General features: G+C 38.1%; 1 protein-coding gene across 2 annotated transcripts in view; it reads right to left on the minus strand.

Moving 5' to 3' along the window:
• VTI1A (vesicle transport through interaction with t-SNAREs 1A) overlaps positions 1-16,666 on the minus strand; it is a 253,033-nt gene that overhangs the window by 99,661 nt on the left and 136,706 nt on the right. For both annotated transcript variants that reach the window (XM_021399470.1, XM_021399469.1), the window contains exon 6: positions 1,783-1,853. In XM_021399470.1, coding sequence (XP_021255145.1) covers positions 1,783-1,853 — 71 coding nt within the window. The remainder of the gene's footprint in view (positions 1-1,782; positions 1,854-16,666) is intronic.

The following is a 16,666-nucleotide window of genomic DNA, read 5'->3' on the forward strand; positions in this document are numbered from 1 at the left end:
TCCATCATGTCTTTACCAATACCAGTAAGCAGATAGGAAAACTCAAAATATGTAGATTTAACCAAACTACACAGACACCATCTCATTTAAATTTTGCTCATAAGAAAAAATTCTCTAATTTTTACAAGATTCAGCTGCTAAGAACTGACCATCATATCCAGGCTTTCAGATGACAAGTTTATTCCCCAGCTGAAAGGATAACGCCTGAATGTACTCAGTGTAAAGCTATTACGCATTGATAGAACACCCTCTGCCCTGGTTCTTAAAAAACCTCCATGAAATGGAAAACTTGCAAAGTTATCCAAGATCATCCCAGACTTTACATTTGAATTTACAAACAGATGTTTGTGTTCTTCTGAATTCCCCAAAGAAAACAGTTAAGTGGCATGTGATAAAATCTTGGAACTTGAGATCTTCCAGTTATGATGAGATCTTTTGCTGAATTGTGATTGGATGCACTTTCCAAGAATACTCTCAATTTTAAGTTTTCCATCAAAGAAATTTGCTTTTCATACAGATGCCACAGAAATGCAAAATTTATGCTACAAACAATGTATACAAAGTTATCAGAGCTATGCTTCCTCTTTCTCTAACTTTCATGAGGATTTTTTGATTCAGCGAAAGGAGAGACACTTTATTCATCTTCATTGCTCAGGTTTTATTTGTCCAGATAGAAACAGAAAAGCATCTCCAACTTATCAGTCACGAGGGATCGAGGAGTGGAGGGGAAACGACACAAATTTTGTCTGAACAACCCATGGTAAATGCTCACAGTCCTTTTATGTAACGATTTAGTTATACTTAATGTTTTAAAGTAGCTCATGCCCAGAACTTTACAAAGCAGCTGGTACAGCTGACAGAAAATGCCTCATTAAAGCTGTCATGTGGGGCTTCACCAATCAAAGCTATCCAGGTAAAGAAACTCCCTGGGACAGATCAGGGAGTTTTCTTAAGTGGCATTTGTCAGATAGAGGCCTGTGAGATGACTTAGCTTTGGCAAAATTGGACACTCAAGAAAGTATCTGATCAATGTGTCCTGCAAAGAAAGGCTCAGATGCAGTCACGATTGGTTCGGGGAGAGTTAGCAGAGCTGGTAAGATCTTTCCGAAACTCTGTGAGCAGAGATCAGAGCCAAAGGGTCAAATCTTTGAGACTGAGCTTCAGAGATGTTGTGTGAGTTGGTTGGGATGGGTTATTGGGCATCTTCACTAAACTCTACAAAGTGAAGATGATCCCTGTAGAGGCAACATAAGCCAAAAATGACATAGATACCTTTTTGACTGCAGTGACAGAGCAGCAGAATAGGAAACTACCATACAGAAAGGAATGTTGATTTTACCCATGCGACAGTGAGAAAAAGAGGCAACTACTGCATACATCCTCATAAGGCAATTACTAGCGCTTGCAGCTACAAAGAGCTGCAGCTGATCAATTATTACAAGTTAAATCACGATATGAACTTTTTTTCATAGAATCCAAGAAGTCACTGCAATGGACACCATAATAAATCCTTCAAAGGAGAGAAAGGAGATCTGACTGTGTGTGATGGCAGTGACAGCAAGCTCTCTTGCAACAGTGTGTTTGGTAACTTCAGCGTGACTCCCCAGGGGAGCCCATATAAGACACTTTTTAAGTGCTTTGCTCCAGATGGTGATTACATCTTACAATAGCAGCTGACTTACAAAAAACTAATCAATATGCCGGACTATTTTTTGCATGCACAGTGAACTTGCCTAAAGCAAATAAAATCTGTGACCAGCAATTACTTATTATCAAACTTACCCTTTCCCGAGCACGCTGGATCTTCTCTCTGTCATGGCTGAGGTTTTCCAGCATCTCCTGTCCAATCTGCTCTGCATTAAAAAATCAAAATGCAAATCATGAAAAATATAGCTTCTGACTGTAAGGCCTCAAAATGCCAGGTTAGATTGTAACAAAGCTATTTAAAGAACAGCAGCACTTAATACATGTGATAGCCTAATCGCTCCTCCTAACTGCAAAGAGGACAATATCATTATACTAAAATTCAACTTTTGCATGCAACATAAAACTGCAGGAGTAACATTCAAACCAGAAGCTGTCCCCTTGCTATCTGTCAAGGTTGCACAGGGCCTTGATACCAGTGCTGACCTTTGGTCTATGAAACAAAGGCACGAAGACTTCCAAACCTGCTCTGAATGCTGGGAGCTTGTGCTGCCCATATGCTCCTTACATCCACTCCTTGTCTTAACAAGGCAGACAGGAAGCCTTCACTAAAACACCAGCAATCCTTTACTTCTAAAGATACTAAGAAGTCACATAAGAAGAAAATCTTTCTCTACGCCTCTCAGCTTTTTCCATTGGTGCTTAAATAAAAATCATTTTGAGCTAAGCCAAGCTACTGGTGTCTGTTTTGCTCCATTATGTAGTATTTCTGGTAGGACTGGAGGTGCACTGCAATGGATCTGCTGATGTCTGTAACAGCAGACGTGTACATTAATATGTTGGCATTGCCATTTGTTTACACATGGGCTGCTTGTTTCCGTAGCTCATGCTGAACCAAAGGTTGCAAAATTATAGCAGAGAGAGGAATCCATGCCTCAAGACAACGCAAGATGCCAAAACTTTACTCTTCAAACAGCTTCATTCAAGTGCTCCTCTTTGACTGAAATAATAGCAGCAAATATAGAAAAGAGATTTTAATCTTCAAAGCTCTCCAGGAACATTAAGAAACCCTCCCTATATTTCCCTGAAGGAGAAAACGAAGTTAAATCACTCCCATTTACAGGTGCGGAAGCAGACACAAGTATCTGAAGCAGCCGTAGCTTCGCCTCAGGACACAGTGTGAGTGTGAGACATGCACGTTCAGCTGGGCTACTCAGCGAGCTCACTACCAGAGAGAAGCCATAAAAACAGGCTTTCTTCATAAACAACAAGAATCACATCTTGCTTTAGCTCTGGTGAATGAGTTGGATGCCAAATGTCATGCGAAGAGATATGAGAAAACAAACTGGTAAAAAAAAATCACCGATATGCTAGTAGAATAAACATGACTATTCCTTTTTTTTTTTTTTTTTTAAACAGATGCAGTCCATTCTCAGAGAATAACCCAATTAGAATCACCTCAAACTTTTAAAATCTGGGACAAGTGATTTTTTTTCCTAAACGTATTTAACACAATATACACATTCTGTCAGATGTAGTCTACGGAAATTCATTACATGTATATTTCTCTATCTGTTGCCAAGTACAGTACAAGTAAGATAAATATTTCCTCAGATATCTGACCACAAATTGACATCCTCATTATGCTATCTTGTCCCTCTTGGCTTGCTGCGCTTCACTTTTAGCTGTATATATAATGCCTCCCAAAGGTGAAATGTGGTAAGATTTGTGGTTATTGAGTTAAAAAAGCTGTAAGGTGCCGTCCAGCTGTACAAATGGTAGACTATGAAAGTGATTCAGGGCAGAGCTTTGCCTATGCTTGCATGCCCTAGGACTTACTGGATGAAGCTTTATAGGCTTATTCTTATCAAAGCACTTAAAATATTGGCATGCAGAAAAAGATAAATGCATTCAGTATAGTCTAGGGGAGAAAGAAAAACAAAGCAAAATGCATTGGTAATTTGTTGATTGATTTCCTCTCTATTTTAAACAAGTGGAAGTGCAAGGTGAAATGATAGCAAATATTTATTGCTAAAAATTATACCTATGGTTGCACAGACAAGGTGTACGAAGAGCAGATTTTCTTTCAAAGGAATAATTTAAAAGTAAATGGCTACAATGGCTTGGTATTTCACAAACAAAACTTGGAAACATCTTTATAGGAAACAGCTCTATTTTTATTACACCAATTTTAAGCAAGTTACTGTGGGTTTTTTTTTTTTTTTCATCTTCTTCCTGTCACTGGCAAGTTCACACTCTTAGCTTTTTATAATGATTGAGTTTATTTTCCAACCATCAATGTGACAGCAGCATCAACTGTAAGTGAGGGTAAAACACCGTCACTTTGACGAATAGTGTATTTTCCTCTCATTGTCGATGACTGAAGACATCAATAAATAAGGAAGGAGAGCATGTCAGCCAGAATATCACAGAATGAATTGTTGATATGACACTCAGGGATTAAACCTTCAGCCATGAAGTTCAACCTAGCAGAAGGGTCTGAGAACTGAGATAGTTGCGTTTCTTCCCAGCAGCCTCTATAGATAAATAATTGGATGGATCATCAATTTTACAGGAGCAGCTTTACTCTACATGCACTTTAGCTGATGATCTTTGGCCTTTTTTGGGCTAAAATAACAACATAAGTTGAACAAAGAGATATAACGGAGGTAACATAATCTCACAATAAGTTCGCAAACATAAATTGACACCTTTATCTACAGATCCTTTTCATATCCTTGTTCTGCTCTCAGAAAATTCACTGATAACAACAAAAGTTGATTTTTAGCTGAAAGGTCACAACAGCCAAATAAAAATATTAATAAATGAAGAAAATTCAGATTCATAACCGACATGAAGACATGTCTCCTCACTTGGTTTGCAACCAAAGGTGCTCAGGACTGGAACAAAGCAACACTGCCCCACAGTAAAGCTAAGGCTTGATATCATTGCTATCTGCTTGCTATCATTTCTCAGTTTTTCCCAGGACTCTGATATTTCCCTGCCAGCTAAAGACTTCACATGGCAGATTTATGCTTGTATTGTATGGATCTTTCCAGACTAGTTACATAGCAAACTGTTGATGATGCTAATACAGGTATATGAAAAGGTAACATTTCTAAGATATACTGTAGTGCATATGCACGAAGTAAGGCCAATACACAAACTGAAGATTGTTGCATGCTGCCAGTAACTGTGTTATTTCAATGTTAATTAGTTGGTGCTACACCTTCTACCTGAAATTCCCAAAATAATGCAGAAAATTATGTTTTAAAATTGCAGCTAAACTATAAAAAGCAGAAGGGTGAATGCATTCACGTCTTTATAATCTGTTTCCTGACAGACAGCAGGAATGCTCAGTACAGTAATTATCTCAGTCTTAAACAATGTTGTGATGAACAGAAAAAAACATTCTGAAGTACATAACTGTATTAACAAGCATCAGTCTTAAGGAGCGAATGCCAAAATTCACAGCTGCAGATACACTGCACCTTGAAGGTGTTTGAACGGGGCATAGGAAATCAGCTTTTTCAGGGCTGAACACTTTGATAATAATGAGATGTTGTGGGTCTTAGACAAACAGTGAAGGTCTATTGCGCAAAAAAAGAACCCAACCTATCTCTTTTCCTAAAACACTGAACCCAATTTGAAGAATGAAGATTTCCCCAACTGAAAAACAACAAACAGATGCAAGCCCAAATCCTTTCCCTTCATCTTTGGAACAACTGGAACATGGCTTTCAACTTTTATGTTGAGATACGCCCAAAAGACAACAACCACTTCTAGCGATGCGTTACACTTTTGAATATGCCCTTACTTTGGAATTTGCATGTAACCTATATGCAGTATTTATTTATAAGTGCAAATCATAATTATTTAATACACGTTCCACAAAGCCTGATTTGTAATACTTACTTATCCATATATCAAGGATGCAAGATAAGTTGTGCTTCACTAGTTTTTCTTTTCTTATTTATTTATTTATTTTGCTTTTAGTCATTTAAGTATTTACAGCCAAATTGATTTTGAAAGAGCTTTTTCTAATCACTTTTTTCCTTAAGAACAAGTAATACCAAGTAATAATAACGAGTAACGTCAAGAAACAGGAATGATGTGGAATGAGCCACTCCAGGCTTTTGGATAAATAAACATGCATTTTAATTAATTTTGATGACAGAGTCTGCATTTTTTCTTTCCACATGAAAAATAAAAAAAATCCAACATGATATATAAAGCACTTTTCCTCTCAAAATGTCTCTTCCTCCATGTATGTCTGTACATACTTCTATAAAATGAAAGAAAATACGTTTTGCATGAGGCAGCTGAAATGCTGAAACAGTTTAAAAACACTAAAAAGGATTACAAACAACCAAATCATGCAGAGGATGCCTGAAGTATGATTTGTCCAATCTTGTCTTATGCACAATGCACACACGTGAGCTATGCAATTAGAGGTGGGAAATCAAAAACTAATTTACACTGGGAAAAGGAGACCATCAAGTTAAAAATCAAGAGGAAATAAACTCAAAAAAAACCCCACAACACCGTGTGTCTTGGCTGAAGGAATCAGAATAAGAATGGATAACATTTCCACACCGAGCTCTCCAGGCTTGCCTAGAAATTAACACCACTGGGGAACACACTTCTCTATTGGCTTTGCATAGAGACACAGCCTGCTGTGAAAGCAGAGCAAAAGCTTATGGAATATTCTTAGACAAGAACTGGGCTGGTACAGGTAGAAATTCAGTACACACATTCGAGGCTGGGAGAGTTTTTTCCAAAATACTGTCACTCTGCTCTGGAGAAATTAAAGGTTTAGATTTTAGGAGACCAGAGAGATAAATCATTAATGACAGTTTCTGGGAAAAAAATACAAAAATGCTAGAAGGTGTTAAATGCTAGCTGTTCAGAGGTGGCAGCAAGCAGATTTACAAACTTGGAAAATATATAGCGTAGGAGTCAGAAGAATTTGGGGTTAAGTCAAATGCTTTATGCTTCTGACAGCAGAAAGTTAATAAAGAAAGTGATGACACATCCTTATGTGTAGGGACACGGGTAAAAGTCCTATAAATTTACAAGCTCACAGTTGTATTATGTTGAACAGTCAATATAATTAGATACAGAGGGATTTAGATCATTAAAGTTACTAAATGACAAATACAGGTTAATACAGATAAGTGAAGGATGATAAAACGACTATAAGCCAATGGAGAGAATGTTTGCACAACATTGATGGTGAAATGTGAGTGTTGTTGCTCAAATGACTTCTGAATCTGCAACAGAGAAATTAATTTGCATGTTGGTCACTTAACACAAGAAATTAAAAATTAGCTACGTGTTGTAGGGAGTGGTTGGTATCTTCTGCAAAACTGCTGTATCTTAGAAAGAGTACTGACAGTCCACAGCGTGTACTGAGGACATCCAGCGCTTCCAGAGCTTTCAGAGGTACAGTTACAAGAGAGGATAAAAGGAGCTGCATTGTCTTACTGTGAAAGCAAAAAACACCTAACAATATCTCTTAATTCTCCAAAGTCCAATATGTCCCCCAAACTTAAAATAAAAATGTTTTTCTAATGAAAAAGGTTTCTGTATAGTATAATGGATGTTCGCTATATTACTTTCATTGGCCAACAACAAAAGGGTCTGCTAATCACAAGATCAGGGGACCCAGAAAGAAAAGCATCCAGGACATCTAATCAGAACTCGGGCACTGTGCTTTGTTCAAAATAAGGAAGATATTTGAGGAAGATGCCACACACCTTTAAGAACAAACTGGGAGCATTTCATAACACCTCTCATGGTCCAGGCCCACTTTGTCCTTCCCCAGGAAAAAAAAAAAGGCAGATGAATGAGAAGAAAATAGGAAAAAGAAAGGAGAAAGATGATATATGACAGACTTAGTAAGTTCACCTCTAGTAGCCTCTTCTTTTTCTAAGGTTTCACAGCTTTTCTGAAATCCTAACTTACATCAATCTGATGGTATAAAACCACTCATTTCTCACTAACTGATGTATTTTTTTCTGTCTACTCCCGTCACCCATCTATCTGAGCTCCCTCACTAATATCCTCCCAGCTACGTTCACAGGAGGTGACAGACTTTGATTCCCCTGAATGTGTCTATATTGAAACCCAGACCTTGTTCTAGCCGTGCTCAGCAAGGCTTATCCACTCCAAATCCCTCCCTTCACTTTTCTTTTCTTCTCCTTGCTTCGAAAAAGTTCTAAGGGAAAAGAAATCCTTGCTTAGTGCATCAAGATAAGTAAACAACTTGCTACTCTCATTTCAGTCACATATGGAAGTGAAGTTGGGAACCAGCCCTCAGCATCCTTTCTTCCTTCCACTTGAAGTGCTGTCAGGATGGGAAAAGTCCCCGCTTGCTCTGAGCAATGGTGCAAGGAATGGATGTTGCTTCATTACAGTGCTGCCAGTCTTGAACTTTTCTGAAGGCAATTTAGCATTGGAGAGTATTAGCAATGATTGCATCTAAATCAAGTTGCAGAAACATACCCTCTAATACTTGATCGACAAACCATCACTTAATTAAAACTATGACTCCAAACAGCAACAAGACAACAGGGATCTTTGGTTCATCTAACTAAGGCTGAATTCATAGTCATAATTTAATAAAAAATGCTCCACCATCTACTCAAAGCAGTGTAAATAATTACTTTGGACCCTGCAGTATTCCTTACTTCAAAGACTCAAGACATGTAGGCAGACACTTGGCAACTTAGGCTACTGCATACAGCAGCTTGAGGCCTTGAAAATCATGAAGTTGGCCCTACCTCTATAGCTGATTTACTCTTAATGCAATAAATACACTTCAAGAGACAGCTTAACACAGAATAGATGAGACAGACTCTAAGTCAACACACAAACAGCAAAGTCCGATTAGGTTATCAAAAGAGAAGAAAACATTTAAAATGTTGAAATACATTTTAAAATTGAAGTGTGGAGCAAAATATATTTAAAAATATTTAACTATGCGAAGATCCAGCATATAACATTTAAACAGTACAAAGAACAAAGTCCCCTAATTATATCCATAGGTTACTGGAACTTTTTTTTTTTCACGATCCATTTACATAGCTAAAACAGAAAGAATGAGGTTCTTTGCAGCATCTCTTTTTGGACACCAAAAAATCCATGAGAAGAGTGTTTCCTTCAAATATTTCAATCTGACAAATGGCTACTAGAAGCAAGAAGCAATGTCAACAAATGAAAACCAAACTAGAGACAAATACAATGACACTGGGTTTGTTCCGATTTCCCCCGATATCTTAACGTACCAGGTTTATCCTGGATCCACAGACTCATTAGAAAGTTGGGAAAGCTGGCAACAGAGCAAGAAGTCTATGCTTGCTTGACCTTTAATATTTCCATAGACCTAAAGAGTGTTTTAACCTGCCTTGCACTGTTCAGCAATTCATTTTCAATGAGAATGGAAGTATCTCCAGCTGTATTCACATTCATATTTAAACAACAAAAAATAGAAAGAAAACAGCATCCAGAAAAATAAAGTAAACCTAGAGGACAATTAATAAATAATGCTTAAAGATATTGACCAAAAAGTGTAAGCACTCTGTGCAAAAATAAAGCATTCCTAAAACTATATATATTATGTATATAAACTTTCTTAAACATTGCGAGGCCCACAAAGCAGGTGAACAGCTCAGCAACCTCGAGGCTGGCTTCAGTGCAACTCATTCTTTGAATACGAATTAGCAATGGGTAATCGCAGCATATTTATGAGGCCTTTTGCCTGGTCCTTTTCTCCAGTGAATGCTGTATTATTCATTGCGTGTGCCCTGACCCCAGTGCGCTCCTGTTCTGACAAATCATACTTGATTAAGACAAATCTTTATTAGTTAGCTAGTCAACTTCCCCATTTATCATTTGCAAATCCCATTCTCCGTTTCGGGTACAGTAGAAGTAACTGAAACCGTTTTTTCTCCAAAGAAAATGAAATGCTTGTTATAGACAGTAAGTGCAAACAGGAGCTTAGAAGACAGTAATAGATGATGAAACAAAGGTTTAACAGGCATAAATTACAAACATGGCAAAACTCTAACACAATAGCTTATTTTAGATAGGCTGAGGGAACATTAATTAGCTCATCCTTTCAATGCTTCCTATTTTCCTACCAACTAAATCTCTCAATATCTCAACACCATAAAAAAAAGAACTGCATTGCAAAGTTGGAGGCTGAAAGTACAGAGGTTTAAAACATAATAATAAAGAGATTGCTGAGTAAAGTTATTGTTCAAGGTTCCTACCAAAACAAAAAAAAAATCTTTTAAAACTCAGTCTATAAAAGGAGGCAAAACGAATTCAAAATTATTCATGACATTCAAATTTCCTTTCAAATGTAATATTTCTCCAAAGACATGGCAATTTGGAGAGGAAAAAACCCTTTATAAACAATGTTGGTTTATTCAGTGGGTAACTTACAACTAGAAAAAACTTGTGATGCCTAATGCGCATAAGTTCTGTCATGATGGTTTTGCTTGCAGAGAAGAACCTTCCTTTCTTCCAACAGGACTCCGGAGATCTGAAGAAGCTATTTAGAAATGGAGGACAAGGAGTAAAGGGCTGAGGTTCCAGTAGTGTTCCAGACTTTTGGTCTGTCCTCTGGAGGGACCTTTAGGAAATGTTCATGGCACCCAATTCAACAGTCCTTGCTGAGATGTTTGCTCCAGAAATCTCACCTTGCTATACAGCAATGCAGGGAAGCACATCTAGATGATGGTGCAAGGCACCTAAGCTAGATGCTACAATCAAGGTAAATGCCCATTTACTCCCTATGGTGCATAAATAAAATGAAGAAAAATATCATAATTCTGAAAACATGAGACCATTATGAGGAAAGATCACCCAAGACATTTGAGAAAGAATGGGGACAACAGCACCTGAACCAGGCAGAAATGCAGCACTGAAGCAATGCCGTAGAACTGGCGGTCAGAGTTGGTCTAAGGAGACACCACCAATCACAACTTGAAAAGTAACACCTCTTTACAGAGAAAAAATGTGACATTTTGCATGTGTCTGTATTTTGTTCGGTGATGAAGTTTAGTAGTTTGTATATTTTACTACACTTTGAGTTTTTTATTTATCCATAATTTAAATGCCTCAATTAGAGCCTGCTCACTTGAAATATACAGTAATTTAAAAACCTGCACCTACAGGACAAAACATTGACATAGCCATCTCTGTGCTGCTTACACAACCATCTTCTTACAGGCTCCTGTCTTCCTCCACTCAGATATGCCCATGTTAAGTCATTTTTCCCCTGTTCATATTTTTATTCTTACCCTGCAGGACCAACGCAGCTATGGATTCTTCTCCTTTTTCACACACATCAGCTAAGTGTTAGTTATTTCCATCCACAACGTTGCCTTCGATTACACACAGAGTAATGCTGAGAAAACCACTACCTCATTAAACCCACAGCAAGGGAACAGAAGGAACAATGAAAAATACCTGATGGTCTGGCAAATCACTGTTATCAGGAGGTATATAAGAAGGAAAGAATCCAGACTGATTTTTAAATCCGGGCTGAGTTTGCAGGGTTATATATAAAATCTCTGCTCTTGTACTTGTCAACCAAAGATATTTCTTCTGGAAATTGCTGAGATGGAAATAAAGGCTTTCCCATAATACATTTTTTTACAGCAATCCTCAGAGCAGAATTATATTTTAGGATCAAATTAAGCTCTTCAGATGGCATTTAAGAGGTAGACTTACACGGGGCCTTTACTGCATGTAGGCACAATCTGTTTCTAAGGGATTCCTGCAAGGAAAAATTGTTGAAAAAAAGAGTTTTCAGTAAGTGTCTAGGATGACAAGTGTGATTTCTTCTGATGGAGGAACTCAGCAACACTTACGCTTGTTTTTGGCATCTCCACACTAGACTACTGCTTTATGGCTTAATTGAGGGCACACCTGGAGACGACTGAAAACAAACAGCTCCAGAACAGACCAGCTTACTGTGTGGAAAAGCAGTTTTTTGCTTGGATCCAGCTGAAGCAGCTGCTTGCAGTGCTTCAAGTGCAATCCAAGCTACTGGAAGCTGTCTTTGAGGCCCTCAGTGGTTTGGGCTGGGGCTACCAGACACTGCTCCTCTCTGCTAGGTGTTACTGAGTTGCCATCAGCAGGGATACAGACGCTGGAGGTGCTAGGAGGAAGCACTGGCCACTGAGCAGTCCATGAGATGTCCTAGGTCCCCTCTCTCCTGCCAGCCCCCAGACCTATTAACATGCAGGACTTGCTTCCAGAGCCATCAGGTGGGCTGCTGGGGGATGCAATTAACAATTTCATAAGATGGCAGACCAGCATTAGTGTTTATTCGTGTGAATGAGTACATATTTCTTTGCTGAATTCTTTCTGAATTTCTTTGCTTTTTTTTTCTGCTTAGAGGACCAACAAGAGCAAAGCAGTCTGCCCAGTAGCCCTGTGCCTGGCATAGCAAAGGGACTTCGTGGATTTTCTGCCATGCTCAGAGCACAGGGAGGTCAAGGCCAGATCTGGGAAAGGACCCGGCACTGCCAGCTTCTGTATTCACAGTGAATGGCATGCCACCTATGGGCAGGTACAATCCAGCTTACCGGCCTCACTGATCTTTCTTAACTATGTCCATGGCCATTTTCACATTTTATTCCTATTTCGGACACGAGTTTCTTAAAAAGAAAATAATGCTTTTAATATTTTTGAAATTTCTTGGAGTAATCTTTAATGTTGCAAAACAGGGGATGTGAGAACATTCCCCAAGGAAATATTTGTGCCTTTTTCTCCATTTCTCAAATGGGAGTGAGAGAATCCACTCCAGCAGAATGCAATATCTACCATTAAAAAGATTGCACTCCTTTGGAAGGCATTCAAATATCGTATGTAGTTTGTGAGATATGCATTTTCTTTACAAGCACCACTATGAATATTATTTTAATTGAAAAAACAGCATTAGGAAGTATTATCAAAATGGAAACTGATGCGGCACACTCTCCTCAACCACAGGATGTTGTATTAATCTCACAAAGGATTTCCAAGTTATTTGAGCAACAAAATATAATTATCCCACGATCTATCAAATTGGTAAATTATTGCGGTACGACGTTTTAATGCAAACACCCCGTTTACAACCATAACTTTGCTGGAAATTCTCAAGAAGTGTTAAACCGATGTCAGTGTCTCAGTAATTTCGCAGTTTAAAAACAGTTAGAAATGTAATGACTACACTGCACTTGATTAAAGCATTTACAGCTCTAATCAAAAACTGACAGCAAGATCAAAGATGTTAACTTAAATCTCTCTTCTAATTATGTTTAAAATGCCACACCTCAGGCCTGTCTCTCCTCTTCTTTTTCAAACCAAATTCTGCTTAAGAAAGATCTAACACTTCTTAACAGTTCATTATCCAATAAAACTATTCAAAGCTTAAAAGCAATCTACACAATTAGTCAGGACCTCAGGGAGTCCACCGGTAGTCTTTATTACAGGGCTTCATATTAAAACACCTTAATTATATTTGTCAAATGGATTTCATTAAAACCCATCGTCACTTTAATTTTCATATTTTGACAGTGCTGGCATAGAATTATTACCACCTGCCAAGCTATGAACTACAACAAAATTATCAAATTCCTTCAAATACTAAGCAGTTTTTTTTTTTAATATCTGACCAGTGATTTCCCTCTTTTTCATGAATGCTCCATAATTAAGAGGAATAATTAAAGTTCCATATTGAAGCAGCATATACACAAGTGAAATCGTGCGGTGTATCTGCTGCAGGTGTGTAAATAAGAACCTATATGGATACCTGGTTACCAGGAGCACGTAACACAAAGGTAGGACACGTATACTGAAGTGCTTCTGAATAATAAAGCCAAGACATCAAACAGAATGAACTATTATTTAATCAAATGACAACCATGATGACTTGAAAGCAGAGGACATTTTAACTTCCACTCATTATACTGTCATTTCAACACAACAGATCTGGAGATTATGACCACATACAGTAACCACAGTTTTATTTTAGATATAACCCTCTGAGGTTCCACTTGGCTTTAGACACTCACACTGAAATATAATTAGAACAAATTACTCACCCTCTCTAATATGCACAGCCAGTACCACTACAAGGACTTCTGATATTTATGATGCATTTCCAGTGCAGGACTTCTATTTTATTTTTCTAAATACTCAATGATGCAGTGATCGACAGTTTTGAGCAATTACAAATAATACAAAACCAGGTACTAGCATCTATGCTGCAATGCAGTTTAGGCTGTTAGTATCATAAGGGATATATAAAAAAAATATTTTACCTTTTTTCTAATTTGAAATACTGTACAGAAAACAGAAACAAAATAATTTACCAGTATTGTGCTTATATTTACCAAGCTAAATTCAAGCCTTGTTAACTCCATGTTCTTCAGTGAACATGTGTATGAGATGAATTTGGCCCACAACAGATAAAACAATGGCATGCAAATTGCAATGGGGAAAGAACAGAGAATTTGCCTTTCTTTCATATAATCTTTACAAGAAATAAGAAATGAAGAGGTTTCTGCCATATATCTGACACACTTCACTGCTTTGTATAAAGGTCTCAAGAGTAACGATCTCTGTGTGTTATGAATATTTTAAGACTTACTAAATGTTCTCAGATTATTGTGGGTAAAACTATGGGATTTTAAAGAACTAGTTTAAATGACAATTAAATATTATTCCTACTTAGGAAAAAATGTTTAATAATTTTTTAATGTAATATCAAGGAGGAAAGCCTCAGCCTCTTTCATATCCTATTACAAGTTCTGGCAAAGGAATTGCTGAAGACATGCTGGGTTTTATTTTATTTTTATTTCATTTTATTTCTTTTTATCATTTTCATTGCTTCTGAACTACAAATAAGTAAAACAGAATACTTTTAAGCAAGTGACTGTGAGTCCTTCCACAGATCTCTTCTTTGATTTTTTGGCAAGTCACTTATTTCTGGCAAGTCACTATTTCTTTCACACTATTTACTCTATCTGTCAAATGGGAGGTAAATAATGCTTCTGCTGGAATCCTACCAAAACAAGCAAGTGCTCGCATACTGCTTTGCTTCTGCTATCAGCATATCTTACAGTGAAATAATCAGAATTTTCAGGTGCCTACCATTCAACTTCAAACTCCCATTCAACCTCGGGTGCATGCAGAGATTCCTCGTAGAAACCCTCTACCTCAAACCCAGAGACAAAGCAGGAATTATGCAGCATTTTGAAAACAATCCCACCCAACCCAGAGTGTTGACTTGCTTCTACTGAGATAGCAAGAGCCCACTCCTCTGCTCAGTGCAGGGATGGATGGACAGACAGACAGAGAAGCTTCCCAGACCACTAGCAAATGTGTACTAAGGATGATTATTTCTTCCATCATTGTTTCAATGTGTATGTGAGGAAGGGGTGGTGGGAGAATAGCAAAAGGATAGGAGGAGTTGGTGGGTAAGGAGAGCTCACGTGAGCCCCTGATACAACAGGTCGTGCTTTCCCTCTTGAAATTTCTTCTTCTCCTTGCACCCAGATTCCCTTCTCCCTGTGAGAACTCTGTAAGGCTCTGCTTTTGGATCCCTTCCTGTACAGATCTGCAGTAATTTACGCCTGGAGAATCTCATGCACAAACAAACGCAACTACTACTTAATAAGTGACAGATTTTCCTCTCTGCTTCCCTACCATTTCCTCTCCAATCTATCTCATTGCTTAGCCTTCAACTCAAATTCAACAAAACACAGCAGTTCCTTGTCCTCTCAACGCATCTCCTCTCCATCTATACTCATTAAATGCAACACGATCATCCCCTTTTTCACCCAGACTCAACATCTTTTTTAACTCAGTGCTCTCATTTCTGGGCAAGCTGTCCAATTCCTTCTGCCTAACATTGATAGGAAACAGTCTGGTCCCATCCATTCACCTTCCTAAAACTCCCATATAGGCTCTCACTTTTTTTTTTTTTCCTTATTAAATCTTTTTTTTTCTAGCCTGGACAAAAATCTATGGTATCACCTATAGTAACACAAGGCACTGTTACAAATATCTTCATTTTCTTTTTAGCACAATACTGGTTGCCTTTCTCTTTCTAGCCATGTCATTGCCTCTCCCCACTTCAGCATACTAACCAACAGCTGCATTTCTTCCATAGACAACCCCATGTGGTCTGACTTCTCTCATTTGCCACCAGCATATCTCAACTCAGGTATCATTCACTTCTTGAATTTTCACCCCAGCCTCTCTGCACTTTCTCTGGTGTTGCCACTCATGATTGCAAAAAGCTGATCATAAACAATTCATCACCTCATCACACTCCTGAAAGCTCTGATCTGGCTGTTCTTGTTTATCAATATACTACACAGCCATCATTGCAAGCTCAGCCAAAACTATGAACCTTCACGTTATATGAATTCCTCAATGCTGGGGCCCAGAATGGGTAAGCAGTAGCACAAAATGTAGCAAGTAGGAATGGGCATCATCCGTGATGGAGGAGGAAGGTACCATTAGAAAGAAGTTATCAGCCCTCATCTTCAGTGTTGCATTGGAGGTGTGATGCAGAGATTTATGGTGCACGCCATATTACTGTCAGGTTTTACTATTTTAAAACAGCCACTTTTCCCCACAAGCTATCGGCAAGTGGAATGTAAATCCTGTTGTCATGAGTGAATAATTTATTAAATTGACAGTATTACTAATAATTACAGAAAGCGTGCCTGTTTCTCTCTCTTGACAAACAGGAAGACAGCCATGTTTCCCATTTCAGCTATGATACACAAGGAACAATTCAAAGCGATGCTCGTCCCTGGCTGGCACACATTCTTTACCATTTGAAGTTTATTTGATACAAATGAGGGCCTACAGAACCCTGCTGACATGAAGTCACAGAGAGCATATACATTTATGAATACTGCATTTACTGTGCTTTGTATGCGATGTTTGTTAGGTCTTGGTGCTGAGATCTCAGCTCTGAATCTATCTTGAAGATGTCAAGGATGTG

The sequence above is a fragment of the Numida meleagris genome, chromosome 5 (genome assembly GCF_002078875.1).
Source record: "Numida meleagris isolate 19003 breed g44 Domestic line chromosome 5, NumMel1.0, whole genome shotgun sequence".
NCBI classification, from domain to species: Eukaryota; Metazoa; Chordata; class Aves; order Galliformes; family Numididae; genus Numida; species Numida meleagris.